Source organism: Pseudophryne corroboree, chromosome 11 (assembly GCF_028390025.1).
Source record: "Pseudophryne corroboree isolate aPseCor3 chromosome 11, aPseCor3.hap2, whole genome shotgun sequence".
Taxonomy (NCBI): Eukaryota; Metazoa; Chordata; class Amphibia; order Anura; family Myobatrachidae; genus Pseudophryne; species Pseudophryne corroboree.
In genome coordinates, this window is record NC_086454.1 from 209,572,420 (window position 1) to 209,598,663 (window position 26,244).

At 44.4% G+C, this 26,244-nt stretch overlaps 1 protein-coding gene across 1 annotated transcript in view; it reads left to right on the top strand.

Annotated features, from left to right (window-relative positions):
- The window catches only part of LOC134969339 (capping protein, Arp2/3 and myosin-I linker protein 3-like), a 1,162,896-nt gene that overhangs the window by 825,316 nt on the left and 311,336 nt on the right, over positions 1–26,244 (top strand). Inside the window, exon 15 of the mRNA XM_063945252.1 lies at positions 22,525–22,621. Within this exon, the coding sequence (XP_063801322.1) occupies positions 22,525–22,621 (97 nt within the window). The remainder of the gene's footprint in view (positions 1–22,524; positions 22,622–26,244) is intronic.

Consider the following 26,244-nt stretch of genomic DNA (forward strand, 5'->3'; position numbering starts at 1 on the left):
TGTGTGATTTGTATTTTGCGGTCATACTTTTACGCATGTTGCGTGAACATGCCACGTGCGTACGTCCTTACGTAGCGTGCGCAGTCCCGTACACTGTCCGAGACACGTGTACAAAGGCCATACGTCCGCAATACTACAAATCCCACACTTCTATAAATGTAAACGATATTTAACTATAATCGCTCACTTAACACTACACACAGTTTCTTTCTGTATAAACCTTTACAACTAGGCCAGGCTGTGTCCTCTGTGTGACGCACAGTCTTATACTTACTTCCTTAAATATTAACTCTATATTTTAACTAAATAGCAACAGATTTTTCAGTACAGGTCTAAATGAATCTAGTAATCGCTAATTCAAATGGTATGATTCAGATTGGATAGCTATCTTGCAGAACATACATTGATATAAACACACACATAATTATAATATTATATATATGCACCATTCACTGGTCTCCTAAGACTCATTTACCCATTAAGTGCTTCTAATTTGCATATGAATGCTATGTGCTATTGGCTGCCTGTAAAGGTGTTTTTTTTCCACTGCTAGGAAAAAGCAGTTACACAGGTTAATTTGCATTTCAATGGCTATCTTATAGCCAGCAGAGTTAACTGAATCTTAGAGGTAAAAGAGAAAAAAAAAACTTTTTATATCTGTGTGTCGTTCTTACATCAATTATTCATCTTATTATTAACTTTCATTAAGCCCCATCTGAAACTATTTGTAATTGACTATGGCATGGGTTAAATAAATGCATTGGTAACTCATAAATGGTGATTTCTTTTTGACCAGGGAGGGCTGATTATTCTTGGCAGTGAAAATCAGCCATTTAGAAAAATGACCTTCCCAACATGGCCACTGCTCCTCCCCCTTCCACATCCATGAGGGCTACACAAAATGGTGGACAGGCCATGTGGTTAGTCCAAAATGGAGGACAAACCATGCGGCTTCCTTTGTCACAAAGAAATCACACACCATGCAAGCCCCTGAAGTTATTTTAGGCCTGAGTTAAAAAAAACACTATATCAAGGCTTTTGCAGCAACTTTTAAATGTACTTTTACCATACTTAACAGATAAGCAATCCAATCTGAATCAAACACAATATGACTTATTTGAATCTTGTTTTGCAACAATATGATCAGATATGCAGAGTACAGGTGTATGCTTGTATTGTGTGCGCATTTGGCGCCAAACAGAAATTTACAGAATTTAAAATAGCTTTGCGTTCTTACCTTCCGGATCCCACCAGCATCCCAACAAATCTTGCAGAGCAGACGCTTATCTTATCAGCACTAGTGTATCCACCAACCAAGAGAAGGTTTATGTGGGATACCTTCCCGCCCTTTGCTGATGGATAAAAGTCTGCTGTACCCTGCTAGGCTGTGGTATAAGGAGAACAAGGACGAGCTCCCAATTGATAATGTCGATATTATCTTAGACCGCAAAGCTATACCTCTAGATACACTATTACTGTGGAGCCGCTATGGCCGCTAGACTGAATACACGTGCTACGCACTTTGTACGCTATTTGCGTACAGAGTTCTGCATGTGGTACCTACTTGGCGTACACACGCCACACTGAGTGTACAGAGTACACACAGCGAGCGCACACACAATTGATAACCTTTAAACCTTATTAATGATACAATGTAATGATATGATCACACTTTAAACCCTGAGCAGCAAAGTACTGCAACAATGTTATACCTTAAACCTTAAGTAGTGCTGAAGGTATAAAGTACCCGCAGTGTGTACACGTTATACAGATAAATACACTTTAGACTCCCTTGCAGGAAAGTGAGGACACCACACTGATTTGTAGTTGCAACCACAGGGTTCTAAGGCCTCAGTGGATTAATTCCAAAAGGTAAAACAATACAAATCATACACTACAGGCTAACAAGTAAATCTAAACAGAATAATAGCTACAGAGAATGTACATACGTGAGAATGTTCGCAAGTGCAACCCAGCTCGGTCCTCCGCTGGTCATACAGATAGCGTTCAGAGTCTTGTGTGACCAAGCCTGCTGCAAGCTCTCTTTATTCACTTCATCCAAAACATAATACAATAGACACAGTGTGCTCTTCTTCCATTGGTTAGGGGGTGGGACATGTCCTGTGCACCAGGGACCATTGGTCAGTTCAAGAAGTGGGCGATGGCTAGGACTTGAGATGTGGTTTCTATTGTTTCTGATCTTCCAAACAACCTCGGCTCCTGTGCATTGTTCACCCTTTGTTTGTTCCTTCCTTTCAGATGAGACAATGACAACTCAGCACTCATAGAAACCTGGCCATCTTAGTAAACAAAGGTGTTTGCCCTCTTCATAGAATCTCAAAGCTTAGTGTAAATAAGTCCATTGTATCTCAGTCTGTGGGAGATTTAATTTATGTGTGACTGGGTTTCATTCTCGTTCCCTCCACATTCATAATATATATTAAATACAATTTCTCTGACGTCCTAGTGGATGCTGGGTACTCCGTAAGGACCATGGGGAATAGACGGGCTCCGCAGGAGACTAGGCACTCTAAAGAAAGATTTAGGTCTACCTGGTGTGCACTGGCTCCTCCCCCTATGACCCTCCTCCAAGCCTCAGTTAGATTTCTGTGCCCGGCTGAGCTGGATGCACACTAGGGGCTCTCCTGAGCTCCTAGGAAGAAAGTATATGTTAGGTTTTTTATTTTCAGTGAGACCTGCTGGCAACAGGCTTACTGCACAGAGGGACTAAGGGGAGAAGAAGCGAACCTACCTAAGTGGTGGTAGCTTGGGCTTCTTAGGCTACTGGACACCATTAGCTCCAGAGGGATCGAACACAGGACCCGACCTCGTCGTCCGTTCCCGGAGCCGCGCCGCCGTCCCCCTTACAGAGCCAGAAGCAAGAAGGTGGTCCGGAAAATCGGCGGCTGAAGACTTCTGTCTTCTCCAAGGTAGCGCACAGCACTGCAGCTGTGCGCCATTGCTCCTCATGCACACCACACACTGCGGTCACTGATGGGTGCAGGGCGCTGGGGGGGGGCGCCCTGAGCAGCAATATTAACACCTTGGCTGGCGAACTGACACCATATATAGCCCCAGGGGCTATATAGGTGTTTATTAACCCCTGCCAGAACGTTTACAATAGCGGGAGAAAGCCCGCCGAAAAAGGGGCAGAGCCATCTCCCTCAGCACACTGGCGCCATTTTCCCTCACAGCTCTGCTGGAGGGATCGCTCCCTGACTCTCCCCTGCAGTCCTGCACTACAGAAAAGGGTTAAAAAGAGAGGGGGGGCACAAATTAGGCGCAGAATATATATATTATGCAGCTATAAGGGAAAACACTCTCTATAGGTGATATCCCTGTGATATATAGCGCTCTGGTGTGTGCTGGCATACTCTCCCTCTGTCTCCCCAAAGGGCTTTGTGGGGTCCTGTCCTCTGTCAGAGCATTCCCTGTGTGTGTGCTGTGTGTCGGTACTGCTGTGTCGACATGTATGATGAGGATAATGATGTGGAGGCGGAGCAAATGCCTGTGAATGGGATGTCACCCCCTGCGGGGTCGACACCGGTGTGGATGGACTTATGGAAGGAATTACGTGACAGTGTCAACTCCTTACATAAAAGGTTTGACGACATAGGACAGCTGGCTGCTCAGCTTGTGCCTGTCCAAGCGTCTCACATGTCATCAGGGGCTCTAAAACGCCCGCTACCTCAGATGGCAGACACAGATGTTGACACGGATACCGACTCCAGTGTCGACGACGATGAGACTAGTGTACCTTCCAATAGGGCCACCCGTTACATGATTGAGGCAATGAAAAATGTATTACACATTTCTGATAATACCCCAGATACCACAAAAAAAAAAAAAAAAGGGTATTATGTTTGGTGACAGAAAACTACCAGTAGTTTTCCTGCATCTGAGGAATTGATATGAGGTGTGTGAGGAAGCGTGGACTTCCCCCGATCAGAAATTGATAATTTTTAAGCAGCGTACCCTTTTCCGCCAGAGGATAGGTCACGTTGGGAAATAACCCCTAGGGTAGATAAAGCGGTTACATGCTTATTAAAAAAGGTGGCACTACCGTCACGGATACGGCCGCCCTGAAGGACCTGCTGATAGAAAGCAGAAAACTACCCTTAAAGCTATATACACACACACGGGCATTATATTGAGACCTGCTATTGCCTCGGCATGGATGTGCAGTGCAGCAGCTGCGTGGTCAGATTCCCTGTCGGATAATATTTATACTATAGATAGGGACAATATTTTGCTGAAAATAGAGCATATAAAAGACGCTGTCTTATACATGCGTGATGCACAGAGGGATATTTGCCGACTGGCATCACTAATAAGCGCTATGTAAAACCATTGCCGCCAGACGGGGGTTATGGACTCGGCAATGGTCGGGCGATGCCAATTCAAAACGGCACATGGAAGTTTGCCCTAGAAGGGGGTGGAACTGTTTGGGGATGGTCTTTCAGACCTCGTTTCCACAGCTACGGCTGGGAAATCAAAACTTTTGCCACAAGCTACCCCACAGCAAAAGTAAGCACTGTATTATCAGGTACAGTCCCTTCGGCCCCAGAAAGTAGAGGGCTAGAGGCTCATCTTTTCTGCCAAGAGGAAAAGGTAGAGGGAAAAAGCTGCAGCACACAGCTAGTTCCCGGGAGCAGAAGTCCTCCCCTGCGTCCGGTAAGTCCACAGCATGACTCTGGGGCTGCTCAGGCGGACCCGGGTACGGTGGGGGCCCGTCTCAGAAATTTTCAGCGCACAGTGGGCTCTCTCACAGGTGGATCCCTGGGTTCTTCAAACAGTATCTCAGAGGTACAGGTTGGAATTCGAGACGTCTCCCCCCCGCCGTTTCCTAAAATCTGCCTTACCGGCAACTCCCTCTGCCAGGGAGGCAGTGTTGGTGGCTATCCAAAAAACTGTATTCACAGAAAGTGATTATCAAGGTACCCCTCCTTCAACAGGAAAAGGGTTACTTTTCCACAATGTTTGTGGTACCGAAACCGGACGGTTCGGTGAGACCCATCTTAAATTTAAAATCCTTGAACACATTTAACAAAAGATTCAAGTTCAAGATGGAATCGCTCAGGGCGATTATTGCGATCCTGGACGAGGGGGATTACAGGGTCTCTCTGGACATCAAGGATACTTACCTGCATGTCCCCATTTACCCTCCTCACCAGGAGTACCTCAAGATTGTGGTACCGGACTGTCACTATCAGTTCCAGACGCTGCCGTTTGGATTATCCACGGCACCGAGGGTCTTTACCATGGGTAATGACCGAAATGATGATACTCCTTCGCAAGAAGGGAGTTTTAATTATCCCGTACTTGGACGATCTCCTGATACAGGCGAGGTCCAAGGAACAGTTGGTAAGGGGGTAGCACTTTCTCGGGAAGTGCTGCAACAGCAGGACTGGATTCTCAATTCCAAAGTCACAGCTGGTCCCGACGACACGTCTTCTGTTCCTGGGAATGATTCTGGAAACAGACCAGAAAAAAGTGTTTCTTCCAATGGAAAAAGCCGAGGAGTTGTCATCTCTAGTCAGAGACATCCTAAAACCGGGACAGGTGTCGGTACATCAATGCACACGAGTCCTGGGACAAATGGTAGCTTCGTACGAGGCGATTCCATTCGGAAGGTTCCACGCAAGGACTTTCCAGTGGGACCTGTTGGACAAATGGTCCGGGTCCCATCTCCAGATGCAACAGCGAAAAACCCTGTCGGCAAGGACCAGGGTGTCGCTGCTGTGGTGGCTGCAGAGGGCTCATCTACTAGAGGGCCGCAGATTCGGAATACAGGACTGGGTCCTGGTGACCACGGATGCCAGCCTTCGGGGCTGGGGTGCAGTCACACAGGGAGGAAATTTCCAAGGACTGTGGTCAAATCAGGAGATTTCGCTTCACATAAATATTCTGGAGCTAAGGGCCATTTACAATGCCCTAAGCCAAGCAAGACCCCTGCTTCAGAACCGGCCGGTACTGATCCAATCAGACAACATCACGGCGGTCGCCCATGTAAACAGACAGGGCGGCACAAGAAGCAGGAGGGCAATGGCAGAAGTCACAAGGATTCTCCGATGGGCAGAGAATCATGTGTTAGCACTGACAGCAGTGTTCATTCCGGGAGTGGACAACTGGGAAGCAGACTTCCTCAGCAGGCACGACCTCCACCCGGGAGAATGGGGACTTCATCCAGAAGTCTTCCAGATGCTGGTAAACCGTTGGGAAAAACCACAGGTGGACATGATGGCGTCCCGCCTCAACAAAAAGCTAAAAAGATATTGCGCCAGGTCAAGGGACCCTCAGGCGATCGCTGTGGACGCTCTAGTGACACCGTGGGAGTACCAGTCGGTTTATGTGTTTCCTCCTCTACCTCTCATACCCAAAGTACTGAGAATAATAAGAAAGCGAGGAGTGAGAACTATTCTCGTGGCTCCGGATTGGCCAAGAAGGGCTTGGTACCCGGAGCTTCAAGAGATGCTTGCAGAGGACCCTTGGCCTCTGCCGCTCAGACAAGACCTGCTGCAGCAGGGACCCTGTCTGTTCCAAGACTTACCGCGGCTGCGTTTGACGGCATGGCGGTTGAACGCCGGATCCTAAAGGAAAAAGGCATTCCGGAGGAAGTCATCCCTACCCTGATCAAGGCCAGGAAGGATGTCACCGCAAAACATTATCACCGCATTTGGCGAAAATATGTTGCTTGGTGTGAGGCCAAGAAGGCCCCAACGGAGGAATTTCAACTGGGTCGATTCCTGCATTTCCTGCAAGCAGGTGTGGCGTTGGGCCTCAAATTGGGGTCCATTAAGGTCCAGATCTCGGCCCTGTCGATTTTCTTCCAGAAAGAACTGGCTTCACTGCCTGAAGTTCAGACTTTTGTCAAGGGAGTTCTGCATATTCAGCCTCCTTTTGTGCCCCCAGTGGCACCTTGGGATCTCAATGTGGTTTTGGGAGTTTCTGAAATCACATTGGTTTGAGCCACTTAAGACTGTGGATTTAAAATATCTCACGTGGAAAGTGGTTATGTTGTTGGCTCTGGCTTCGGCCAGACGTGTGTCAGAATTGGCGGCTTTGTCCTGTAAAAGCCCCTATCTGATTTTCCATATGGATAGGGCAGAGTTGAGGACTCGTCCTCAGTTTCTCCCGAAGGTGGTATCAGCTTTTCACTTGAACCAACCTATTGTGGTGCCTGCGGCTACTAGGGACTTGGAGGATTCCAAGTTTCTGGACGTAGTCAGGGCCCTGAAAATTTATATTTCCAGGACGGCTGGAGTCAGGAAAACTGACTCGCTGTTTATTTTATATGCACCCAACAAGCTGGGTGCACCTGCTTCTAAGCAGACTATCGCGCGCTGGATTTGTAGCATTATTCAGCTGGCGCATTCTGCGGTGGGACTACCGCAGCCTAAATCTGTAAAAGCCCATTCCACAAGGAAGGTGGGCTCATCTTGGGCGGCTGCCCGAGGGGTCTCGGCTTTACAACTTTGCCGAGCTGCTACTTGGTCAGGGGCAAACACGTTTGCAAAATTTTATAAATTTGATACCCTGGCTGAGGAGGACCTGGAGTTCTCTCATTCGGTGCTGCAGAGTCATCCGCACTCTCCCGCCCGTTTGGGAGCTTTGGTATAATCCCCATGGTCCTTACGGAGTACCCAGCATCCACTAGGACGTCAGAGAAAATAAGATTTTACTCACCGGTAAATCTATTTCTCGTAGTCCGTAGTGGATGCTGGGCGCCCATCCCAAGTGCGGATTGTCTGCAATACTTGTAAATAGTTATTGTTACAAAAATCGGGTTGTTATTGCGAGCCATCTGTTCATAGGCTCCATTGTTATCATACTGTTAACCGGGGTTCCTATCACGAGTTATATGGTGTGATTGGTGGGGCTGGTATGAGTCTTACCCGGGATTCAAAATCCTTCCTTATTGTGTCAGCTCTTCCGGGCACAGTGTCCTAACTGAGGCTTGGAGGAGGGTCACACCAGGTAGACCTAAATCTTTCTTTAGAGTGCCCAGTCTCCTGCGGAGCCCGTCTATTCCCCATGGTCCTTACGGAGTACCCAGCATCCACTACGGACTACGAGAAATAGATTTACCGGTGAGTAAAATCTTATTTTATATCTATATTCTACTTCTGCACATAACTATACGCAGGAACATGCAATCTTTCTCTAACCAACACCAGAATGTTTCCCTTAAAATACCCTACAGCTGGATACCAAACATCACCTTATAGCCTTAGTCTGTCCCCTCTTATCCTGCAAAGGTGAATCCCTTTGTTCTGGACTTGTTGATGTGGTACAAGGGAGCTATATCTAAAATGTACACTATTTGGGTTAAAATTTGTAATGTTCTAATAACCCTCTATGCGTTCACAAACTCTACCATAAACGCGCATACCACGCTCTAAGGCGCATGGCCGTGGGGAGCTACGTTACGCAAATTGCGGATATGTCCACGTACGGCAGACTTGAGTGCACGCGCAGCGGGCATGTGCATGGGGTTAGTACATGGGGCATGTATTACAATATTTTTCGACTTTGACAGCCCGAAGATATAAATTTCAATTGCAGGTGCAGAATGTGCAGGTCTTGATTTCTTCCTCCTTGAAGGGTGCTGATCCCACCAGCCATGACCATTCAGGCTTTTTACATTTTCATGACAACGTGCCCACATTATAATGCGGAGCCCCAGACCTTTGCTGCATGAGATACTTCTTTGTTAAGGTGCATCCACCTTAATGGTGCATGATCTGTGACTAGGACAATCTCCCTTCCCAAGATATAATACTTCAGAATTTTTATCGTCCACTTGATCACCAATTACTCTAGCTGAACAACAGCATACTTTGTTTCCCGTGGTAACAATTTTCCACTTAAGTAGAGGATTGGCTTTTCTTCTCCCATAACAGGCTGTGATAAAACAGCACCCACATCTGTCGTGGAGGTATTGGTTTGCAGATAAAATATTTTTTTTTTAAATCAGGTGCCTGCAGAACTGGTTTGGTACACAGAGCCATTATCATATCTTCACAAGCTACTGAAATTGTTTTAGTCCAGATCATTTTCTCTGGTTGATATTTTTTAAGGCTCTCCGTCAGGTGTAATGCTCTAGACGAAAAATTTGAAATTAATTGATAGTAATAGCCTACCAATCCCAGGAAAGTTATCATCTATTTATTGGTGGAGGGTCTTGGCCAAGATTGAATTGCCCCCACTTATTGCAATTGAGGCTTCACTTGTCCATTGCCAATCACATATCCTAAATAATTGGCATCTGAAAGGTCCAATGGTATACCTGCTGGCTTAGCCATAAACTTGTGCTGTCTTAAGCTGTTCAGCACTTCTTGGACTCTGGGCAAGTGTTATTCCCAACTTTCTGTATAGACAACAATGTCATCTAAATAAGCTATAGCATACTGCCGGTGTGGTCTCAACAGCCGATCCATGGCACGCTGAAATGTCGCTGGTGCCTCATGAAGATTAAAAGGTAGCACTTTATATTGATATAGCCCATCAGGCATCTAGAAGGCAGTCTTCTCCTTGGCTGTTTCACTTAAAGGAGTTTGCCAATATCCATTTGTGTGGTATATACTGGCTGCTTGCCAAATTTTCCACTAATTCTTCCATCCGTGGTAGTGGGTATGCATCAAACCTGGACACTTGATCCAGCAACCTGAAGTTGTTGTAAAAACAGAACAGAATATAAGATGCTCATATCTATTAGAAAATCAAATTCAGGTGCGTGGAAGGGAGGGGGTAGTCTAAGGTAGAAATACATTGGGGATTAACCCACACACCAATCTGTACCTCTACTAAGACATGAAGGACTAATATATATATATATATATATATAGAAATCCAGAGGTCTTAGTTACATACATTTGCAAATGAATGATAAAGCCACCAGGCCCCGACAAGGCTCCTCTGATACTGGTGGTCCCTATCTCTAGGTCTGGGCCAGGGGTGCAGAACACCACAAACAATCAAAGGCCAGCTACCCAAGGGCAGCACAATGCGAGAAGGTAAAGTGTTAGTAAGTGTTAATAAAAGGAAAGCAAAATCTTAATACAAAAATGAATATACTAGTGAAGATGTAATTAAAAGACTAGAAGGATTAATAAATGTGTTACGGGGGTGCTATGTAAGATCTCGCAGTATGCTACCCCAAAGCAGCCCAGCCCCACTAATCCAGGGGGTACTGCACCCCAGACTCGCCACAGGTACTACTACTACTACTACTACTACTACTACTAATAATAATAACAACCCTTCTGGGTTGTAAAAACGTATGGTTCCTGATGGCTTGGGGACCATTACAATAGGCCTTGAACACTTACTTTCTGGACCCCAAGTTAGAGCATCTATTTCACCTCTTGCTGGACTACTTTCTGCCACACTTCAGGGATGCGATACGGTTGCTGCTTTACGACCACTCCTTCAGGTATATTTATCTCATGTTCTACTAAGGTAGTGCTTCCTTGCAGGGAGGAAAACACATCCTGATTTTTGCAAACTAAGGCCTCTGCTTCTTTTCACTGATTTGTTGACAAAGTATCCGCCAGCAGAACTCCTAATGGGCCAGGCAAACTGGTGCAGGTCCCATGGACTTGAGGGGAAACATTGTGTGTAGCACCTCCATGGCAACATCCACACTGGGTATATCATATCTGTAAATATTTTCATCCGGCCACAACCAGGCAAAATGTTGTGGATTCCTTTATTCTGACATTATTTGCGCAAAGGTTCCTTCTACAAAGAGGCATGGCCTTGCTTTTCCCCTCTTCTCCCTTGTACAAGGTAGGGCATTGGAGACTTTATCACAATTTTCTCTGTGTTGTTCCTTTAGGAGCTCTACAAATCCTGGGAAGTTGCGTCCCAATATTAAAGGATAGGCGAGCTTAGGCCCAATGGCTGCAACCACCTCATTAGTGCATTACTTTATAGAGAGCTTCACACGGGATAAGTTTTCTGTGGACCCATGTATGCAGAATACAGTACTTTAAGAAACCTTGGCACCTTTTCCACTGGCTTGGGCAAGCTTGCCTCTGAGATCAGGATCAGCTCACTCCCTGGGGTAAATTTACTAAGATGGGAGTTCTATTTAAGATGGGAAGTTGCCTATAGCAACCAATCAGATTCCAGGTATTATCTTCTACAAGGGTCTAGATAAATGAGAAGTAGAATCTGATTGGTTGCTATGGGCAACATCCCATCTTAAATAGAACTCCCATCTAAGTAAATTTACCCCCCTTAGTCTATAATACCTGGGAGTTCTCAGCCATTTAGTAATAAAAATTCTCACATTAACTGAGGTCTAGATTCCAGGGGTACCATTGTGCAAAACGTGGGGTACATAGCACCCATACTGGAAACCCCACACTTCACAGGCCCTGCTTTTCTGGGACAGTCCCGCCATATATGACCTAGCTCTCTGCAAACAACCCTGGCGTCTCCAGTGGTGTTTTCTTCAGGAAGGGTGACAGACAGGGTCAAAGGGCACTTGGGTGCCAACTTAACTGGTCACCCATTTTTCTGACATTTATGACATATTTCCTGTGGTCTCATATGCTCCTATACTGTGATTAATTCCTATAAATTCTGAGGATTAGTATCTATGACCCAGTGCTGTATATTCCACCCTAGTGTTCTTATACACTGGTCAATTACCACCATCTTCACAATCTGAGCGGCAGTGCGGTCTTCTGGCTATAGCCAACTTCGCCCCTATCTAGTAAGTTCTGCAACCTACTTTCGAATTTGGAACCCTGGCAATAGGGCCCATTCGTGGAAGTGCTGCGCTTTACTAGAAGGAGCAGAGGATAGCTCAGCATATGTTTTCTGAGCCTCACCAGTAAGTTAGGGGGCAAGCTTATCAGCCCAGGTATCTTCTGGTCACTTTAAGTGCCACCCTTTCAAAAATTAACAAATATGCCTCTGGGTCATCTGAAGCTGACATTTTGTTTAGATGCCCTGAGGCATTTGTTGTAGCCATTGTTTGGGTCACTAATTGTAACATTTGCTCCTCTGTCTTTTGATGGGAGGCTAGCAAATTTACTATAGTGCAAAAAACTTTTGTGTTTATAGCAGACAGGGTATACACAAATTTTGGTGTCTTTTAATAAGAATTTTGGTGTCTTTTAATACACAAAAGCAAAACACTGTTTTGTTCCCTGCAATGCAGGGGTTAAAAAGAACACATAAAAAAACTGTTTTCCCTCAGCAGTGCAGTGCTTAATTAAACCTCAATACAGTATGTATAATCTGCTCTATTCAATAATTAGGTGCATTTGATTACATGCTGTAGCAGCCAAACCTATCTTTTGAATAGCAAATGGAATTTGAACTTTTGAAAAAACAAAATAAGCAACTGTTTAACTTCACAGTGGCAAGTTATCACAATACAATTGAGCAAAGCCGTAACTAGACTTTTTGGTGCCCTGTGCCAGAGAGAGAATTGGCGCCCCCCATATTTCCAATAGGGACATAAGGTGCATGCCTTGTGGGGGAGGGACATGGCAAGATTGATCCCTGAGAAAGCCCATGCTATGATGCCCCTTCCCACATTTTATATATCTTAAAACATATAATGTATGATAATATATTATAGTATATTATATATAAATAATACACACACATTTATAGACCACTGCAAGAAAATGGATTTGGACACAAATCTTCTTTGTACCAAATTCATGCACTTAACTTAAGAGCTTGTTGTTACTCGATTACAATACCCTTTATTAAATACAGGTTGAGTATCCCATATCCAAATATTCCGAAATACGGAATATTCCGAAATACGGACTGTATTGAGTGAGAGTGAGATAGTGAAACCTTTGTTTTTTGATGGCTCAATGTACACAAACTTTGTTTAATACACAAAGTTATTAAAAATATTGGCCCTCATTCCGAGTTGATCGGTCGCAAGGCGAATTTAGCAGAGTTACACACGCTAAGCCGCCGCCTACTGGGAGTGTATCTTAGCATCTTAAAATTGCGACCGATGTATTCGCAATATTGCGAGCACAAACTACTTAGCAGTTTTAGAGTAGCTCCAGACTTACTCTGCCTGTGCGATCAGTTCAGTGCTTGTCGTTCCTGGTTTGACGTCACAAACACACCCAGCGTTCGCCCAACCACTCCCCCGTTTCTCCGGCCACTCCTGCGTTTTTTCCGGAAACGGTAGCGTTTTCAGCCACACGCCCATAAAACGCTGTGTTTCCGCCCAGTAACACCCATTTCCTGTCAATCACATTACGTTCGCCGGAGCGATGAGAAAGCCGTGAGTAAAAATACTTTCTTCATAGCAAAGATACTTGGCGCAGTCGCAGTGCGAATATTGCGCATGCGCACTAAGCGGAATTTCACTGCGATGCGATGAAAAATACCGAGCGAACGACTCGGAATGAGGGCCATTGTATTAAATGACCTTCAGGCTGTGTGTATAAGGGGGGTAATTCCAAGTTGATCGCAGCAGGAATTTAGTTAGCAATTGGGCAAAACCATGTGCACTGCAGGGGAGGCAGATTTAACATGTGCAGAGAGAGTTAGATCTGGGTGGGGTGTGTTCAATCTGCAATCTAATTTGCAGTGTAAAAATAAAGCAGCCAGTATTTACCCTGCACAGAAATAAAATAACCCACCCAAATCTAACTCTCTCTGCACATGTTATATCTGGCCTCCCCTGCAGTGCACATGGTTTTGCCCAATTGCTAACTAAATTCCTGCTGCGATCAACTTGGAATTACCCCCTCGGTGTATATGAAACATAAATGAATTGTGTGAATGTGCACACACTTTGTTTAATGTGCAAAGTTATAAAAATTATTGGCTAAAATTACCTTCAGGCTGTGTGTATAAGGTGTATTTGTAACATAAATACATTCTATGCTTAGATTTAGGTCCCATCACCATGATATCTCATTATAGTATGCAATTATTCCAAAAAACGGAAAAATCCCATATCCAAAAGACCTCTGGTCCCAAGCATTTGGGATAAGGGATACTCAACCAGTAACACATATCCCCAGGATTCAAACCTATAACCTGTTGAATTCCAATCAAACACCCCACTCATTAAGCTATTTGAGTTTGCATAAAAACTATGAACACTATATTAAGTTGCTGGTACTTTGTAAAAAATAAAAAAATAAAAATCAGTATAGCAAGTGAGCAGAGCTATGTAGTGTGCTGCCACCCATCAAATCACTTGCAGCCACACATTACATAGATCTGCTCAGTCGCAAAGCTGATCATTTTTTCACAGAGTACAAGGTAAGCTTTAAAAAGTTAGAATTCTGTAGCTGAGGATGCTCTAGCTTTCTACGCAAGAGCAGATAGCTCGATGAATCGATGGCTGACTGCAATGCCACAAGTAATAGGTTCGAATCCTGTGTATTTCAGCATCATGAGATGTAATAAAAAGACAGTGTGACTGAACAACAAAGAAATCTTAAGTTGTGTTCATGAATGTTGTATAGGTATAAGTGACAGAAGGGGTCAGGGTAGGAGACAGCAGTGTAGCAGGGTAGGAGACTGATGCTGGGCTTCAAAAAGGGGGGAATCTGCAAGTAAAACATAATTGACAAGTGCCACCAACAGCGCCCCCTACCCTGCAGCGCTATGTGCGGTGCCCCTTCCGCACACACCTAGTTACGGCCCTGCAATTGAGGGTCGCCAACCATTACTCACATAAACCGTAATGTATGCCTTTAAATCCTTGGCCACGCTAGAGGCGACTCATCAGCGCAAATTTGTCCAAGATTATGGGCCACTATATGTAAAACTGGTACTGGAAATAAGTACTCGTAAGGCAGGTCTTCCGTTAAAACACAGTGTCTTTTACTGACAGACACTATGCACAGCTTGCACAAGCTAAGGCCTGGTCACACAGGTACATACTGTAACAGAAAATAAGCAAACAAACATAAAAAATCCTAGCACTCCTTGTGCTCAGCAGTCAGTCCACTTGAAGCCACATTTGCCATGCTTTCCTGTCATGGCCAACATCCACAGTCCCTGGCTCTACAAAACTGTTTCCTAGTCATTGGCCTCCAACAGACATCAGCACCCTGTGTACTGGGTGAATGGGATTTTTAAACTCCTCTCCTGCATCTGAATTCCTGCTGTCTCTGAGTGAACTGGAAAACCCGGACTTCTGTTTTTCCATTTGCAGCTGTGCAATCCAGAAAGCCCAGAGTTATAAATCTCCATTGCAGGTGCAGAAGGCGCAGGTCTTATTTTCTTACTCCTTGGAGGGAGCTGATCCCACCAGTATGTGAACAGATCAGATGAGAGACCACCCCACTCACCACAATATATATATTGTAAAATGGGTACTGGAAATAATGACTCAGTAGGCAGTTTTCTGGTAAATACAGTGTCTTTTTACTGGCAGCAGACACTGTAGAACAACATACTCAGGCTTAAGCCCGGAAACACAGGTAGAAACAAAAAATAAGCAAACAAACTTAAAAAGTCCCAGCATGTGGCTGTAAGCCGTTGCAGCAGACTGACTGCTGAGCACATCAGCAGTCCGTCCGCTGCAATGGCTTGCAGCCACATGTCATCAGTCCCGGGCACTATAAACTTTGGCATCCTAACTGGCCCCTAGCAGGCATCAGTGCAACATGCAGTGGACTTTTAAACCCCTCTCCTGCTTCTGAGGTCCTGCAGGCTTTGGGTGAGCTGGAAGACCCGGAATTCTATTTTTCCACCTTGAGCTGTACAGCCCATAAAACTCTGAGTTCCACACTTCTACTGCAGGTGCAGAATGTGCAGGTCTTGTTTTCCTCCCCCTTGGAGGTAGCTTATCCCACAGAAATGTGGGCAATTGTGGTGAGACACAAGCCATCACAATATCTATCTATCTATCTATCTATCTATCTATCTATCTATCTATCTATCTATTTATCTTTCTATATATCCCCAAGCCATAAAATAAAAAAGGTTAATCTGCAGACCTTGGAGCTCTGATTGATGGACAGCTCCAGCCATCCACCAATCAGCATCCCACCTCTGTGATTGGTGGATGACTAGAGCCAGAGCCGATGCTAGTGTTTGGCGCCCTCCTGCAAATAATAAATTTGTGCCCTCTCATCCATAAAAAAGGGAAAACGCGCACTGCAAAAAGGGGTGTGGTCACACAAGGAATGGGCATGACCACAATGGTACCCACAATTCAAATTACGCCACACAGTATTACAATCTTATGCACATTAACCCAAACGTAGTGCACCTGATTCATATAATGCCACATAATAGTGCCCCTTAATCACATTTAAAATTGATGACAGGGCCAGTTCTAGATCTTGAAGAGCTCAGGGCAACAGTTTCCTCTGGCCATGCCCAGAACAGGGACAGTGCGCACCAAAAATATAGGGCCACAGAATAGTACCAGTACACATAACCCCGCACAGTAGTGTCCATTAGTCACATTACACCACACAGCAGTGTCCGTTAGTCACATTACATCGCTCAGCAGTGTCCGTTAGTCACATTACACCACACAGCAGTGTCCCTTAGTCACATTACATTGCTCAGCAGTGTCCGTTAGTCACATTACACCACACAACAGTGTCCGTTAGTCACATTACACCGCACAGCAGTGTCACACAGGAGAGCCGCTTATACACGTTACATCAGAGTAGAGCCCATTATACACATTATGCCAGATACAGCCCATTATACACATTATGCCAGGTACAGCCCATTATACACATTATGAAGGTCATTGAGACCCCACTGCAATAGCGGCCCTCAGCGCAGTTTGCCAGTGGCAGCAAACTGTGCATGCACAGTGGACGTGACGCCACACACATTGCAGTCGCTTCCCCAATGGATGCGACCACAATGTGATTGATAGGCAACAGCGTAGCAGAGTTAAGGTGTTGCAGGGGTGACGCTGGAAAAAGGGGGCAGGCCGGGATGTCACACACAACTGCTCCGGTAAAAATGGCTGCTGACCAGGCTGCGCTGCCAGGGGTCAACCTTAGATCAGATGCGTCCTCAATCAAATTGTGAATGCATCGGGAGGCAGTGCCACACATGCTGGGCAGCCTTGCCTTGTGCTGGGCGGCCCTCAGCATGTGCAGAGATGAACGCAGACTAAAAACTCAAACTATTACATTTGGCCCATAGTCCTATTTAGTCCTAATATTGTACCTTATTCAGAATTGTACACTATGCCGATATTTTAGCAATTGACTGATTATTGGCAGACTGCGCATTTGCCATGATCGCACTGCAACAGTAAGTAACAGTTTAGGGGAGTTAATTCTCATGGCTGTTTTTGGGGTGCATATATGCTGTCATCTGTGATCATGTACGCAGAGAAACGAAGAGCCTGTGTTGCTACTGCCACATCTAGTCTGGGTAGCCATAGACCTTGTCAAGCAGTTGATGTTCCTCACTCTTGTAGATAGGTTGCAAATGTATACACAATTGCAAATTAATTGTGATAGTTCCGGTGGGTGTCTCATTCATTTCTGGTTGGCAGCTTTACTTGCTGACATTAGCAGTACCATAGCCTAGAAAAACGCAATTTCAATATCATTAGTGTACAACTCTGAATAGGGCTTATATTGTATAACAATTATAGTAAAAAAAATTGGCAGTAGATATAGTATAAAAAATGTTTTACTTGAAGCTTGAGGTGCATGCTCCAAAATCACCCACTGCACCCACTGCAGTATAAAAACTGTGTTGGTGGCATTGGACTTTGTAGCCCTTCTTAAAGGAGAAGGGTCCCTTTTTTCGCCATCCTTGAAAAACTGTAAAGTCCCTTAGGAAGGAACAAAAATCTCCTGGTACTCTTATGTAGATGCTATGGGTTTCCCCTTGACATCTCTGACCTCCATGTCCAAAGGGCCTTTAGGAGGCAAGGGTCTTCAAGCTCACCCTTGCCACAAGTCTCTGGTACATGCCTTTCTTTGAGTTGTTTGCAGAAGCTTTTCCCATGATCCAGAAAAGGTATGGCCTTCACAAGGATGCCATTGCAAGGTAACTATTTGATGGTTAGTAAGCGTGCTTGGGCAAAGATGCTCTGTTGATGATACTCCTACTTGGTTTATGCAGCAGAATGGACTTTAGCAATCATCAGATGAACCCTGGGAAACAAGCATATAATGGAGGCATCAAATGGATAAAGCATTTCTTTTTGGTAGGAAGAAGGGTTTGTTCTAGGTGTCTATGCACATTAAGGATGTTCTTAGACACACGGTTTGCAGTTCCAAACAGAAATTACCAGTTTAGGTTACATCGATTAAGATAGCCGATAGCTCTACTAGTGTTCATAAGATCACTGTGGCTCTAGTCCCAGGGAGAATCTACATTGACAATCTTTTGATAAAGGCTAGTTCCCTTCTTTGCTCCAGTCCATAATATGGTGGACACAGCACAGATGATGGAATCTCATGGTTGGTTTTGGCAATTGCAAGAAATTACATTTAACTCCTTCCCAGCTTATGATTTTTCTGTAGCTTCTGTTTAACACATGGCAACAGCAGGTATGTCTATTGAGGGACAAGATACTCTCAGTACTGGGTTTAGGGAAGGCCAAGTAAGATGCCAATATATGTCCGTGCATTTTTGTATTGTGGCTGAAGGCCCTGACCTTCAATATGGTCAGTTATATGTAATATTACTCAAGAGATTTCCAGGATTACCAAGTTTCCATATTGTATGTCCCGTTAAACCATCAGTCTGTCGCCAAGACTAAGTCAGTCTCTAATGGCAGAAAATTCAGTCAAGAGATGCCCTTTAACATTTGGGACTAGATGCTGGTGAAAATGAATGTCAGCCTTCATGGTATTGGATCAGTCATATTCAGGGTCGTTGTACTCTCAGAAGAGTCCACATATGCAATACATTTATTGGAGCTAAATTCAGTGATCTTCTCCTTAGCAAAAGTATGCTTTTATTTGGAAAGACAGTATTATCCAGTCTAACAACACTATAGGAGTTGCAGGAGTATTGCATGATAAAGACTCATTGGATTATGTGATAGGCAAAATTAAATGTTCCAGGCATTGCAGCAAATTTCATTGTGGGCCTAGATTAGTAGGAACCATATTTTCTCACCTGGCAAGTTCTTTATCTAGGGAATTGCCTCTTCATCCAGATGTCTTTCTTCAGATAGCAGAAAAGTGGGGTCTGCCAGAATAATAGCATCTTGGTTGATCCACAGTATGCAAAAGTTCTGTGCCAGATCAAGTGATCTGAAGGCATTCATTGTAGACACCATGTCGATGACGTGGGATTTTCAGTTTATTCTCTCCCAAATGGCAATATGTACAGTATGTGGACACATTGTTTATAGTATCAATGTATCTTATGTATCAAATATTCATAGAATAAGAGCACAATTAAAAATACACAAAAAAAACTGATCTGTGCCAGACATCCACCAACTAACAATGGCAAAACCATTGATTGATGGCCTTTCCTTGTTAAAACGGAAGACAGAAGGGAAGGGGGAAGAAGCCTGAGTACAATAAGGGCATGTTAATGCATCTTACATTGTATGTTGTGGTGCATGTTGATTTGGAAAGAAAAACACATAGGTTGATGCTACTCTAGTTACAGAGCCATGAAGTGTGTCTAGCATTTCTAGTGGAATCCCCACTGTAGTACTGTACACTGCAGATTTTTATAGTATAAAAAAATGTTTACCTTGAAGCTTGAGGTGCATGCTCCAAAATCACCCACTGCACCCACTGCAGTATAAAAACGGTGTTGGTGGCATTGGACTTTGTAGCCCTTCTTAAAGGAGAAGGGTCCCTTTTTTCGCCATCCTTGCAAAACTGTAAAGTCCTTTAGGAAGGAACAAAAATCTCCTGGTACTCTTATGTAGATGCTATGGGTTTCCCCTTGACATCTCTGACCTCCATGTCCAAAGGGCCTTTAGGAGGCAAGGGTCTTCAAGCTCACCCTTGCCACAAATCTCTGGTACATGCCTTTCTTTGAGTTGTTTGCAGAAGCTTTTCCCATGATCCAGAAAAGGTATGGCCTTCACAAGGAAGCCATTGCAAGGTAACTATTTGATGGTTAGTAAGCGTGCTTGGGCAAAGATGCTCTGTTGATGATACTCCTACTTGGTTTATGCAGCAGAATGGACTTTAGCAATCATCAGATGAACCCTGGGAAATAAGCATATAATGGAGGCATCAAATGGATAAAGCATTTCTTTTTGGTAGGAAGAAGGGTTTGTTCTAGGTGTCTATGCAATATTAAGGATGTTCTTAGACACACGGTTTGCAGTTCCAAACAGGAATTACCAGTTTAGGTTACATCGATTAAGATAGCCGATAGCTCCACTAGTGTTCATAAGATCACTGTGGCTCTAGTCCCAGGGAGAATCTACATTGACAATCTTTTAATAAAGGCTAGTTCCCATCTTTGCTCCAGTCCATAATATGGTGGACACAGCACAGATGATGGAATCTCATGGTTGGTTTTGGCAATTGCAAGAAATTACATTTAACTCCTTCCCAGCTTATGATTTTTCTGTAGCTTCTGTTTAACACATGGCAACAGCAGGTATGTCTATTGAGGGACAAGATACTCTCAGTACTGGGTTTAGGGAAGGCCAAGTAAGATGCCAATATATGTCCGTGCATTTTTGTATTGTGGCTGAAGGCCCTGACCTTCAATATGGTCAGTTATATGTAATATTACTCAAGAGATTTCCAGGATTACCAAGTTTCCATATTGTATGTCCCGTTAAACCATCAGTCTGTCGCCAAGACTAAGTCAGTCTCTAATGGCAGAAAATTCAGTCAAGAGATGCCCTTTAACATTTGGGACTAGATGCTGGTGAAAATGAATGTCAGCCTTCATGGTATTGGATCAGTCATATTCAGGGTCGTTGTACTCTCAGAAGAGTCCACATATGCAATACATTTATTGGAGCTAAATTCAGTGATCTTCTCCTTAGCAAAAGTATGCTTTTATTTGGAAAGACAGTATTATCCAGTCTAACAACACTATAGGAGTTGCAGGAGTATTGCATGATAAAGACTCATTGGATTATGTGATAGGCAAAATTAAATGTTCCAGGCATTGCAGCAAATTTCATTGTGGGCCTAGATTAGTAGGAACCATATTTTCTCACCTGGCAAGTTCTTTATCTAGGGAATTGCTTCTTCATCCAGATGTCTTTCTTCAGATAGCAGAAAAGTGGGATCTGCCAGAATAATAGCATCTTGGTTGATCCACAATATGCAAAAGTTCTGTGCCAGATCAAGTGATCTGAAGGCATTCATTGTAGACACCATGTCGATGACGTTTACTTTATTCTCTCCCAAATGGCAATATGTACAGTATGTGGACACATTGTTTATAGTATCAATGTATCTTATGTATCAAATATTCATAGAATAAGAGCACAATTAAAAATACACAAAAAAAAACTGATCTGTGCCAGACATCCACCAACTAACAATGGCAAAACCATTGATTGATGGTCTTTCCTTGTTAAAACGGAAGACAGAAGGGAAGGGGGAAGTAGCCTGAATACAATAAGGGCATGTTAATGCATCTTACATTGTATGTTGTGGTGCATGTTGATTTGGAAAGAAAAACACATGGGTTGATGCTACTCTAGTTACAGAGACAAGAAGTGTGTCTAGCATTTCTAGTGGAATCCCCACTGTAGTACTGTACACTGCAGATTTACATCAATAGCGTAAGGGACACAGGGGGTTATTCGAAGTTGTTAGCAAACCAAAACAGCCCACTAATGGGCAAAACCATGTTGCAGTGCCGGTGGGGCAGATGCAATATTTGTACATAGTGTTAGATTTGGGTGGGGTGTGTTCAAACTGAAATCTAAATTGCATTGTAAAAATAAAGCAGCCTGTATTTACCATAAACAGAAACAATATAACCCACCCAAATCTAAATCTCTCTGCACATGTTACATCGGGTGTAGTATGGTAAGCCGGCGGTCGGTCTCTTGGCGACCAGCATACCGGCGCCGGTAGCCCAACCGCCAGCATACCAACAGTGTGGCGAGTGCAAATGAGCCCCTTGCGGGCAAGGTGGTGCGCTAGCTATTTTATTCTCCCTCCAGGGGGGTCGTGGACCCCCACGAGGGAGAATAAGTGTCGGTATGCCGGCGCCGGTATACTGTGCGCCGGGATCCCGACAGCCGGCATACTGAAGACCACCCGTTACATCTGCCCCACCAGTAGTGCAAAATGGTTTTGCCCAATTGTAACTTTTTGGGTTTGCTAACAACTTTGAATAACCCCCATACTACACTATTAGGGTAATTTATGCAAATTACATGCCAGTTTATTTTAAGAAAATATGCATTTATCATACTATGCAAACTGCGTAATTTGTTTATGAAATGTATACCAATGCAGGATTGCTGATAAACACTTATATATATATCAATACTGTAACTGTTCGGCTTTAGTTTTTGAATAGACACAAGTTTAATATTAATACTAATTTTGACCAACTACTAAATAACAAAATTAATTATTTTGTAAACTTGATAATAATCTATTTTGTATTTTCTAGGTTTTAACTCTGAAATGGTGACATTGATATTATCAATTGGAAGAAGTAAATCCATAAAGCATGTTTTCTTAGGCAAAAACTTCAATTTAAAGCTTAAGTGAGTAAATTCCATTGTTAACAGTAGTAAATTAAATAGTTGTTATTTTACTGTATATGATAACATGTGAGCTAACAGAACTATGATATTGCTTGTTTGTCAGCAAAGAGATTGTGGGAATGGTCTGCATGATAAAACTACCATAGTCAATATGGGGTCTACTGTATATAGTAAACCCATCAGGTTAAGGGGAGTCTATATTGTAAAGGCTTTATGGGCCTGATTTAGAGATGAATGCAGTGTCTCTATCTCAATTTGAAAATGTTTTAAGTCTGCCGCATGTTTCTGAGTTACATTGCACATGTGTCCCAATTTTATTCATATAGAACTTGTAGAAAAAATGTAGACGCATCATAGAAATGCAAGGGACATCCTTGGGCACTGACTTGGAGGTAACAGACGGGTGTCTAAAAAGACACACAGAGATGTTGGGCCAGATGTAATTACACCCAAGTTCAGCTGCTGTGCGGAATGTCGTCCGAACTCAGACATTTTTTAAAGGGGCAATCCAGTCCCTTGTATCTTTTGCCAGAGTTGCGGACATGTCGCAGATCTTCTGCACAGCGACCCACATATGGTAGGAGGCCATAGTCAGATGGAGAAAGCACACCTGCCATAGGACTGGTGCAAGTTATGCTGGTCCACCAGTCAGAAATTCAGTGGCTTAAAATGTTGTAAGTGGGCATCTCAATCTTTGCAAATTCGGATGCACAGATATGCACAAGGGGGAAGGGCTTTATAGTGGAATTATCATAAAAGACACAGATGCAACTATGGCAAAAGAAGCAGCTACTGTCATGTCTTCATCCACTTTTGACTAGACCCCTATAGGTTAGTGTTCTTTATTATAAAGTCCTAGAAATTTGGAGCTCTCATCATTATGAAGCCAACAGCGATCTGGGATAATTATAGCAAAAGCTCCAGAGATTTTGGTTGTCTGAATAGTAAAACCATCAAAGATCTTGGACCCTTAATGGAAAACCACCAACGATATGTGTTATATACAGGCCCGCCTTCAGGGGGGTGCTGCGGGCACAGTAGTCCCGGACCCAGCCTCTCTAACAGAGAGGAGGGGGCCCAGGTCGCTCATGCTGCTGCCTGCCCACCACTCTGCTCTGCCCCCTTTTCATGCCTGAGATCTGACTCTGTCACAGGAGGGGGAGAGGACACTGCAAGCATCAATTGTAAGCGTCCCTCCCAAAATGGCTGCCACTTCATAGGAGACAGTTACTACAGACACTAGAGGAGGCTCCTCTAGTATCTTTAATAACTATCTTCTCTGAGGAGGCGGCTATTTTGGGAGGGACGTTTTCAATTGAAGCCTGCAGCGTCCTCTCCCCCCTCCTGTGACATTGTCAGAACTCGGGCATGAAAAGGGGGCAGAGCTACCGGAATGGAGGGGGTGGGGTTACATGGGACCAGGCTTGCTGCTACCACAGGGAGAGTGAGTAAGAAAGAGAAAGTGTGTGTGTGTGTGTGTGTGTGTGTGTGTGTGTGTGTGTGTGTGTGTGTGTGTGTGTGTGTGTGTGTATGTATGGCTATGTGACTTAGAGATGTGCACCGGAAATTTTTCGGGTTATGTGTTTTGGTTTTGGGTTCGGTTCCGCGGCCGTGTTTTGGGTTCGAACGCGTTTTGGCAATACCTCACCGAATTTTTTTTGTCGGATTCGGGTGTGTTTTGGATTCGGGTGTTTTTTTCAAAAAACCCTAAAAAACAGCTTAAATCATTGAATTTGGGGGTCATTTTGATCCCATAGTATTATTAACCTCAATAACCATAATTTACACTCATTTTCAGTCTATTCTGAACACCTCACACCTCACAATATTATTTTTAGTCCTAAAATTTGCACCGAGGTCGCTGAATGACTAAGCTCAGCGACCCAAGTGGCCGACACAAACACCTGGCCCATCTAGGAGTGGCACTGCAGTGTCACGCAGGATGGCCCTTCCAAAAAACACTCCCCAAACAGCACATGATGCAAAGAAAAAAAGAGGCGCAATGAGGTAGCTGTGTGACTAAGCTCAGCGACCCAAGTGGCCGACACAAACACCTGGCCCATCTAGGAGTGGCACTGCAGTGTCACGCAGGATGGCCCTTCTAAAAAACACTCCCCAAACAGCACATGACGCAAAGAAAAAAAGAGGCGCAATGAGGTAGCTGTGTGACTAAGCTCAGCGACCCAAGTGGCCGACACAAACACCTGGCCCATCTAGAAGTGGCACTGCAGTGTCACGCAGGATGGCCCTTCCAAAAAACACTCCCCAAACAGCACATGACGCAAAGAAAAAAAGAGGCGCAATGAGGTAGCTGTGTGACTAAGCTCAGCGACCCAAGTGGCCGACACAAACACCTGGCCCATCTAGGAGTGGCACTGCAGTGTTAGACAGGATGGCACTTAAAAAAATAGTCCCCAAACAGCACATGATGCAAAGAAAAAGGAAAGAAAAAAGAGGTGCAAGATGGAATTGTCCTTGGGCCCTCCCACCCACCCTTATGTTGTATAAACAGGACATGCACACTTTAACCAACCCATCATTTCAGTGACAGGGTCTGCCACACGACTGTGACTGAAATGACGGGTTGGTTTGGACCCCCACCAAAAAAGAAGCAATTAATCTCTCCTTGCACAAACTGGCTCTACAGAGGCAAGATGTCCACCTCATCATCATCCTCCGATTCATCACCGTGTACATCCCCCTCCTCACAGATTATTAATTCGTCCCCACTGGAATCCACCATCACAGCTCCCTGTGTACTTTCTGGAGGCAATTGCTGCTGGTGAATGTCTCCACGGAGGAATTGATTATAATTCATTTTAATGAACATCATCTTCTCCACATTTTCTGGAAGTAACCTCGTACGCCGATTGCTGACAAGGTGAGCGGCGGCACTAAACACTCTTTCGGAGTACACACTTGTGGGAGGGCAACTTAGGTAGAATAAAGCCAGTTTGTGCAAGGGCCTCCAAATTGCCTCTTTTTCCTGCCAGTATAAGTACGGACTGTGTGACGTGCCTACTTGGATGCGGTCACTCATATAATCCTCCACCATTCTTTCAATGGTGAGAGAATCATATGCAGTGACAGTAGACGACATGTCAGTAATCGTTGGCAGGTCCTTCAGTCCGGACCAGATGTCAGCATCAGCAGTTGCTCCAGACTGCCCTGCATCACCGCCAGCGGGTGGACTCGGAATTCGTAGCCTTTTCCTCGCACCCCCAGTTGCGGGAGAATGTGAAGGAGGAGATGTTGACAGGTCGCGTTCCGCTTGACTTGACAATTTTCTCACCAGCAGTTCTTTGAACCCCTGCAGACTTGTGTCTGCCGGAAAGAGAGATCCAACGTAGGTTTTAAATCTAGGATCGAGCACGGTGGCCAAAATGTAGTGCTCTGATTTCAACAGATTGACCACCCGTGAATCCTGGTTAAGCGAATGAAGGGCTCCATCCACAAGTCCCACATGCCTAGCGGAATCGCTCTGTTTTAGCTCCTCCTTCAATGCCTCCAGCTTCTTCTGCAAAAGCCTGATGAGGGGAATGACCTGACTCAGGCTGGCAGTGTCTGAACTGACTTCACGTGTGGCAAGTTCAAAAGGTTGCAGAACCTTGCACAACGTTGAA